Genomic DNA, 8,645 nt, shown 5'->3' on the forward strand with positions numbered 1-8,645 from the left:
TGTTTGCAGGGGAGGGATCCCGTCGCGGCATGCGCATGGTGGTTTACCCTAGTCTAGTCTCAGTAGGCTAGCTAGGATGCCCCCTCATGCCATGGAGATGAGAGAAAAATAAAATACAAGGATAGAAAAGATTAGGGCAAAGAAAAAGCATAAATGGGTAAATGTATTTGATAGATTGGATTGGATATCCTCATTTAGCTGGTCATAAAAGTCGAAACCCTAATTAACTTTGAATCAAAATACAACTTCTAATTCGAATTGGGCTGTCTAAACAGCTGGTCTGACTGCCCTAGCCACTGGTTGGACTAGTCCGAGTCTGGTCATATCTTTCCGAGGTCATAACTCTCACATCTGAACTCCAAATCAGACGTTCTATATATGCATTTGATCAACTCGATGAGCGCTACGCAATGGTGAAGTCAAATTTGCATTTTGACAGAATCACCTAGAGCGATCTGACGGGTCTATGCATACCGATCAGACCGATACGCCTAGTCGCACCAATTTTGGTCGTCAACGGCTGGTACCTTCAATTTGCCCCCTGCACGCTCTTCCTTTTATGTGAGACATCCACAAGCTGAACGTAGCTGAAGCATTGACAAATTAATGGCAATAACACAATATCTTAATGAAAGTCAATGCAGTCCAAATCTCTAGTGGAATTTGAGAACATCTCTCCAAATCTTGATAGTCTTGCAGAATGAATTATCACTGATTTCTATTTGCTGGTTGTTCTCTTGATCTGACTTAAAAGTAAACTTGATTTCTGTCCTAACGGTTTTGAAACAAGGACAAAGGTGTACTACCCGATGACTTATTTATTTTGTACGGAAAATAATTCCCTCCATCGATAATTATACAACATGACTTCGCCTATCTTTATACTTAACAAAATATTACATATGTGCTTGGGTTGCTATGACAAAATGTAACAGTATTCATCTATACAGAATTCTTGTGGTTGTTTGTTTCAAAAATTCATCGTGTTTCCTCCCTGATCCACATTTCCTACAGCGAGGAACTCTCATTGTCCGAGTTGCTATCCCTTCCATGTTGGCTATGTAAATTCAGCATCGCCGTTGTGGCAGCTGACATTCGGAATGACCTTGCTGATCCAACAACCGTCCTGTCTTGCTGGCTTACCTCCCTGCAGACGTGGTCCAACATGGACAGGAAGTCCCTCACCACCATGAATATCCTCAGAGGGTGAGCTTCCTCCTTACCTGCATCCCCATGGAAGTACTCGGTGATCTCTTTCACTCTTCTCAGAGCCCTATTCTCCTCGCTCCTGACATGTTCGATCTCCATCTCAGCTTCCTTGAGAAAATCATGCATCGTTGCAAAGAAATTCTGGCCTTGGGTGCACTGCTTCTCGAGCAGGAGGACTGACTTGATCTTTCCAAGATCAGCTTCAAGATTGGATACATAGCCGTGCAGTACATCGAACTCCATGCTAGCTGCTTTCTTGACATTCCCTAGCTCAGTGCTCAGCTCAGATACAACTTTTAGTCCTTGCTTACGGAACTGTTCATCTTTGACGATATTTCTGCTTTGACTTTCTGGATCTTTCTCAGATTTTGCATCTTCAGAACGGACAATTTCTTGAACAACGAAGTGTAGCAGGGTAGTTTTACCATCAGTACCTTTGACGTCTGCGAGTTTTAGGAGGGAATCGAGCTTGAAGGCTTTTGCCTGACCCCAGTTTGTGCCAACATTCATTCTATTGCCAGTTCTCAGAACAGCTTCAAGTAGCTTCAGGAATAATCTACTGCCTTTCAAATCATCAGAAGCGGCCTGCAAACCCATACATGGAAAAATCCCTAAACAAGAAGGAAAAACTCGGGATGTGCTATTGAAAAATTGTCAATTTTGAAAAGTTGATTCCACCATAATCCAGAGTAGCTCCGAGCTATCTACAAAAATGTGTAAGCTAGGAAAATGACTTAATTTCTAAAGAATTGTTTCCAGGCAAAACATAAGAAATAATGACATACAAGTTAAGGTAGATAGTTGTGACAGAAGTTACAATGAAAAGTGCACAGGCATACCTCTAATGTTCCAAAAGATTTATTGAGATAATTTATTTCACTCTCAAAATTGGCTCGATAGAGCATAGTGTCAACTCTTTTGAAGGAAAAAGGTATATCTAGCACAGCCTTAAGAAACCGATCTGCTGAACCCAGCTTTGATAAGTCCCCAGTAAAGTTTCGAAGTTTCAGTTCTTCCTCTTTAGTAGGAGCCATCTTTACTATGGTTTCCAACAGATCAGCCCCCAGACATTCAGCATTGCCTATTTAAAATGTCAGTAATAATTACCACTGTGAGTAGAACTAGAAAGGGTAGCTTTGAATACGACGATGTATCTGATTGAATATTCTGGAGCAGCATGTATTGCATTTTTGCCTAAATTTGAACGAAAAATTTCTCATATATACTTCAATACGCATTGCTATAAGCATTATAAGATACTAAACTTCCAAACATGCTTTGTGTAAAAATATTGAGAAGTCCTAAACTCCAGTAGCGCAATATAACATCTCTGCGCTACTGCAGACATAATATGAAGAATGTATATAATGCTCATTGTAGAGTGGCCTGCAAAGTTTACTAAGACTGTTCAAAATGAAAATTCAAACAGCATACATAATAAAACTATCTGCTGTTAAGTATCTGAGTTTGGGCTAATGCTGTGACACCATGTCACCATCACATATATTTGGTTAAGGTCTGCCTGTACAGTCATAGATATCTGCAGATGGTATTGTTGAGATCCTACAGTAATAAAACATTCTGAAAGCTCAAAGGGTTCTCCTGGAAACTAATGCAAGACAGTATAATTTTGAAATTAAAGAATCCTTTTATCTGATTATAGTCCTAGAAATGTCCACATCATAACTAATTAAAAGGTACTCCGTCCCTTGATAACTACTTGACATATTGGACCGACAACCTAGTACCTAATGCTCAGCCAAGATATTAGATATTAGGGTTAATTGGATCTGTGCCATTATAACTATACCATATTTGAAGCGCGCCATTACATCTAGAGAAACTATGCCAGTGCCATTACAATTCACCTGCTGTTGGGAATACGGCATTATGTACGTCTAACGCCTTGTTAGGCCTAGTTGCAGGCGTACCCATACGTTGTTGGGAATACGCCATTATGTACGTCTAACGCCTTGTCGGGCCTAGTTGCAGGCGTACCTATACGCCCCCCCCCCCCCAATTTTTGTATGGACCAAAATGCCCCTGCTACTATCATCTCCCTCCACTCATTGACATGTGGCCCCACATGTGTTGACGCTCATTAACGACCATTTCTGAGCGTCAATATAGTCACAATAAATAGATGAACTTGCATTTCTTATACTCGTGCCACTAATAAATCACCGAATTCCACATGTCTCTCTAGATTTCTTTCAGTGCAGATTTTAGCTGGAAATGAAGGGCAATCATACCCTTTTCAACTAAGGAGCAAGACGCCATCCAATCAAATGCCGCTACACAAGTATACATGGATTGGAGGGCCCACCAGAGAAGGAGACCAATGTGACAAAAGTCAAGATACAAGCCAATGACTAGTAGGCCCAAAGAACAGTCCACAGAACAAAAAGGGAAGGTTGGTGGGCCCACTGGGTGGTCGGCCGACCACCCTGGTCGGCTGACCGGCCCATGGGCCCCACCGCCTTCAGGCTTTGACGTGGCGTCTCCTTATTGGTTCCTTAGGTCGGTTCAAGGGGTCTCGTGCTTATTTCCTGGCCGAGGAGAGGGTGGCTCCCCTATATATATATATATATATATATATATATATATGATGAGGGGAGGGGCTCCATTTCAAGACATGGAGGAGATGGAAGATCTCCATCATCACTACAAGCTACACTAGCCAATCTCTCAAGATGTAGTTCATCTTCACTTGTAGAGGTCTTAGGTCAGGAGGAGTTCGGGTACGAGTCGTAGTCCGGTATGTCTTTTATCTTCTCTTTATGTAATGTTCTGAGTTTGTACTAGAGTCTATTTTTTAATTCAGTACTTTGGTACATATGCTCATGTTTGTGTATATGATCCTTTTTGTGAGCTATGTTTGCTTTGTGAGATTCATAAGCATAGACTAATTCTTGTTTCATGGCTTTGTTACATTTTCCTTAATTGGGCTCTCTAGAACTAAGGCCCCGGATAGACAAGGGTGTTCTTGCGCAAGGCTAGAGTGGTGCTTGTTAGCGCAGGCGTGGTGCCTGGGTTGATAACCGTGTTTGGATGCAACTTTATCCCACGGTTTGTAGAGGTAGCCGGCAGGTGGTGATAGCCCTGTTTGAGCCCTAGTAATCCTCCACGTTCGGTTAGAGGGGTAGGAGGTACATAAAGTCGTCGGATGTTCAGGCTTGCCCTGCTCATCTGGATGCAGTCTCCCTAGTCCATGTTCGCAGGCTTTTCTATGTGTATGAACGACTCAAACCAGTTTGCTCACGAGTGTAGAATAGATTATGGCTCTAGCTACCCTTCATCTTGCTCTCACCTCTCCGATATCCTGAGATGGAGTTATCTGGTTCGCTTGTATATTACACTATCCCCTTTCTATCATGAACATTATTCCCCTGCTCAGATCATTGACATTAATCCATAGTGATTCCCCTAGTTTAATTATATTCTTCACACTGCCGCCTTCCCTGCGAAAATATAAATGACACCCCGGGTTATTCTCGAGTAAAATACTACGGCGGTACTCCGTGCGCTTGCGGATTTATTCGTAGCCCATGAAATACCTGCCACCCCATTGACGTCTGCGGGCGTCATCGCTGATTCCTGTTAGAAGCTACGGCAAATCAACGACGAAGAACAACAAGATCAATTGCAGGGGACACGAGGATTTAACGTGGAAAACTCTCCCAATGCGGAAGGCAAAAACCACGGGCGCCAGCCAGCAAATCTTCACTATATCGGGTGTGTGTGTATACAATGCCTAGCGGCGGCTTACAAGAGGAATTATCAAACAAGGAGCAAAACCTCCGGCGACAGACCTCCGCTTCACTCCATCAGAAGTCGGCCTTTTCTTGTGCAATGAATTTGGATCACAACATAACAATTCCCAGTGGTGACATTGGTAGGCGTGAACAACAAGTCATCCCCCTTTTTCTCCTCTCCTCATTTGCCCTAGCCCCAACCACCACCAGCCCCAACTTGATGGCCTCACCAATCCGTCCGCCGCCGCCCTCACCGGCGGCCGATCCCATTACGCTTTCTTTTCCCCCTTCACAGCGTCCCTCCCGTGATGGAATCATCTCGTCGGAGAACCTAGCACCAGCACCCGCTCCACCATGACCACCTCCTCCTCCCTCGGCTGGTCCTACCCTGACTCCGCCTCCTCCAAGCAATTCCTCTCCATCCTCACCTTCGCGCCCCCCGCTGCCACCACCGCCGCCGCTGTCGCCTTTGCTTCCACCCAGCGCCGATGCTTTTCCTCCCCTCCCACGTGAGAACCAAACATTGTGGCCGCGCTCTCTGCCCCCACCCCACTGCAGCTCCAGTGTCACCACCTCCTTCAGCGCCGGCGTCCTCAGACGCCAAGTCGGTGTAGGAGGCTGTGGAATCGGCTGGCGAGTTGGGGAGCATGACGCTGGCACTCGCGCCAACACAAGACTCAACGCCGCAGAAGGCCTCCTCTGCCGAGGCATCACTAGCCGGTTTTCTGCAGAAGGAATCGGCCTTCATCATTGTGAAAGCTCCTCTCCGACAAAGACCTCGCGGTGGCGGAGCCCTCCGAGGGACAACGGATCACTCGCAGTGGTGGCAGCCGTCACCGTTGTTGGTGGAGGGGAGAAGGAAGGGGATGACATGTGGGGTCCACATGTCAGTGAGTGGAGTGAGATGATAGTAACGAGGGCACTTTGGTCCATACAAAAATACGGAGTGGGGCGTATGGGTGCACCTGCAACTGGGCCAAGACGGTGTCAGGCATAAGAATGGCGTATTCCGAACAGCAGATGAATTGTAATTGCAGTGGCATAGTTTCTCGAGAAGTAATGGCACAAATCCAATTAACCCTCCGTATTAGATGAGGTCACCTTATTATATTTTGTAGATATTTCTGCTTAATAAAATATTCAGTAACCAAAGAATTGCTCACCATTAAGCAGTGCATCAGAGACCTCCTCCAGCGTCGCATTCAGTGCACGCAGAAGGATGGCAATGTTCTGTGCCTTCTTGGGGTCAAGGACCTTCTCTTCAGACCTACATTGTGGCACACAAGCTTTCTTCAGTGTGTCCCTAGGAGGTGCATTTGCCGCATTGTTCGTGAAAAGCACCTCGATCAAGTCCTCATCCAACCTGCAAGTAACTCATGTCAACATCATAATTTCTAATGAGTCGATACGTAACAAACATCCAATAATTCCACGCATGTTCCGAAAATCCTGTCTTAACTGGAATGAGTTGGACTTGAGCCGGTCCCAGACCATCTCACGGTCGGAGCACGCCCGGACCTTGTCCCAGTGCAGCGGCTTCAGCTTCGGCCGGGCTTCATCATCAACGGAAGCATCATCCTGCGTCCGAATTGGCATGCCGTCATTGTCCCTCTTCATAGACATGAAAGGCGTTCTCGGCACGGTGACACTTGGCCCCTCTGTTTGCTCTGGTTTCAGCAGCCGGTTTGCTGATAATTGGCCAGCACGTGGCCCCGGCGGTGCCGGCGGAGGTTTAGGAGCTGCATTGTTGCATATTGGCGCCGATGGAGGTGGGGGAGGCGGATGGGGTGGCGGTGATGGGTTGGGGGGTGGCGAGACCATTTGTTTGATCATGTCAGAGGCACAGCCGGCGTTGAAGCGGGTGCGCGGCAGAGTGCGGCGGGAGCGCGGAACAGGAGGGGCGGGAGGTGGTGGCGCCATGGACGCAGCGGTGGGCGTCGGGGCGAAGAAGTCGCTGGTAAGGCTGGGGAGGCTGCGACGGGACGGGGTGGTGGTGCGCGGGCTTGATGCGCTCGCCTCGCTCCACGTCCCGACGCCCTCGCCACCGGCGGACGCCACCGAGCGCTGGCCAGGCGTATAGTACCCGGCGTCCTCGTCGGACGACCCCGCGCGCCGCAGCGGCGGGAGCGGCCGTAGCTCTGGGCTCGGGACGGTGTCGACGTCGCGGCACATGCCCCTCCGCGCGCGCCCCGAGCGGACCTTCTGGTATGGGGTGGCGCCCGACGACGATCCCGCCGTAGAGGTGCCCACGGCGTCGGCGTGTAGCACAACGGCGGAGGCAGGCCCAGGGAGCGCGGCGGCGGCGAGGGCGGGGGGCTTGTGCGTATGCGCGGGCTGGCGGGCGAGGCGGCCCGTGAGGAGGAACGCGGCGGCGAAGGCGAGCAGCGCGAGGACGGCTGCCGGCGCAGCGGAGGCGACGACGATGGCGGCCTTGGGTGTCCCGCCGCCGCCACCCCGGGAGCGCGGGGCCGGGCCCGTGCGGGAAGAGGAGGCGTCTGCGGTGACGGTGTCCGGCGGCGGCGGTGAGGGGAGCAGTGCGGGCCCGCCGTTGTCGACGGGCGGGACCGACGTGGAAGGGTCGGCGGCGAAGCCCGGTGCTGGGGGCGCCGTGGTGGACGGCGGCGGGGTCCATTCGATGGGGAAGAGCGGCTCGTGCAGCGCCCTCCTGGCGTCGCCCCAGGAACTAGCGCCGGCCGGGAGGATGAGGACGAGGACGAGGACGAGGAGTGGGGTGAGCATCAGTAATTGAGACATTGGTGACAGTGAGGAGAGATCCTACCTAGAAAAGTAGAAAGAGAGAGGGAGGGAGATGACAGTGGACTGAGTGTGAGAGTGGGAGGGGAAGCGGAGCCGAGGGACAAGGAGGAAAGGAAGGAATAAGGAAGGAGTGCGGGGAAAGGAAGGAAGCCGTTTGCTTCGCAGCAACGTCTCCTGAACACGTGGCACTTCTTTTCTTATAACAATGCTGACTTTTGCTATTCGGTCAAATGTTCTCGGGGTGAATATATTCTATTTCGGCAATTTTTATTTCTAGCAGTGAATTTGTATCAGGTTTCTAAAACAAATCCGTGCAAATATTACCTTGCGTCAAAAGCCAGCAAACGCAGTTTCTCCTTAATTTTGACAAAGCGCAGCGAAACTGAGAAATAACAATGTCGTTTGGAAAGTTTTCAAGTCAGATAATTTTCTGACCTCGGAAACAATTGTCTATTTCTTGTATCTCTTAACAATCCATTTTATATTGTACGCTCAGCCAATATTGAGGCATGGGTCAAACAAATTTAAGTGGATTACTTAGTGCCCAAAATTAGCCCTTTTTCTTAAAGACATGGTTGGAGATTGGCTTGGCCTTGTCAGCCAATGTAACGACACCAGTTAAACTCTAAATAAATTCAAAAAATTATTTTCGAATCCGAATGGACAGATTCCATCATAAGGAATCTTACCAGTTGATGAGCTTCGATTAGTTTGTAGGACAGTAGGAATTGTGTTATCATCAAGCGACTTAATGCTTCTTCTTTTATTCTAACTAGCATATACTCACGTGCGACACGCACGTGATTTGAGAAATCTAATTATATTTTAATTCAAAAGTGTATATAATTCAGTATTAATTAAATTAATATTCAAAATAAATTTCTAAAACCATGTATTATAATAAACTTCATTGCTATCTCATAG

At 48.1% G+C, this 8,645-nt stretch overlaps 1 protein-coding gene across 1 annotated transcript; it reads right to left on the reverse strand.

The window, feature by feature from the left end:
* Window positions 1–788: 788 nt before the first annotated feature.
* On the reverse strand, window positions 789–7,797 carry LOC120651270 (formin-like protein 4). The gene is made up of 4 exons (XM_039928730.1): window positions 6,424–7,797; window positions 6,128–6,327; window positions 2,049–2,290; window positions 789–1,794 (listed from the first exon to the last, which is right to left on the reverse strand). Exons 1-4 carry the CDS (start codon window positions 7,716–7,718, stop codon window positions 1,009–1,011), a joined length of 2,523 nt encoding a protein of 840 aa, XP_039784664.1. The 5' UTR covers window positions 7,719–7,797; the 3' UTR covers window positions 789–1,008.
* Window positions 7,798–8,645: the final 848 nt, after the last annotated feature.

The sequence above is a fragment of the Panicum virgatum genome, chromosome 9K (genome assembly GCF_016808335.1).
Source record: "Panicum virgatum strain AP13 chromosome 9K, P.virgatum_v5, whole genome shotgun sequence".
Taxonomy (NCBI): Eukaryota; Viridiplantae; Streptophyta; class Magnoliopsida; order Poales; family Poaceae; genus Panicum; species Panicum virgatum.

Excerpts from the sequence above, each read along its gene's own strand:
- LOC120651270 (XM_039928730.1), bottom strand. The coding sequence starts at position 7,718 with ATGTCTCAATTACTGATGCTCACCCCACTCCTCGTCCTCGTCCTCGTC. Across the intron at positions 6,328-6,423 it reads CTCAAGTCCAACTCATTCCA|GTTGGATGAGGACTTGATCG; the intron begins GTTAAGACAGGA and ends AGTTACTTGCAG. Across the intron at positions 1,795-2,048 it reads AATCTTTTGGAACATTAGAG|GCCGCTTCTGATGATTTGAA; the intron begins GTATGCCTGTGC and ends ATGGGTTTGCAG.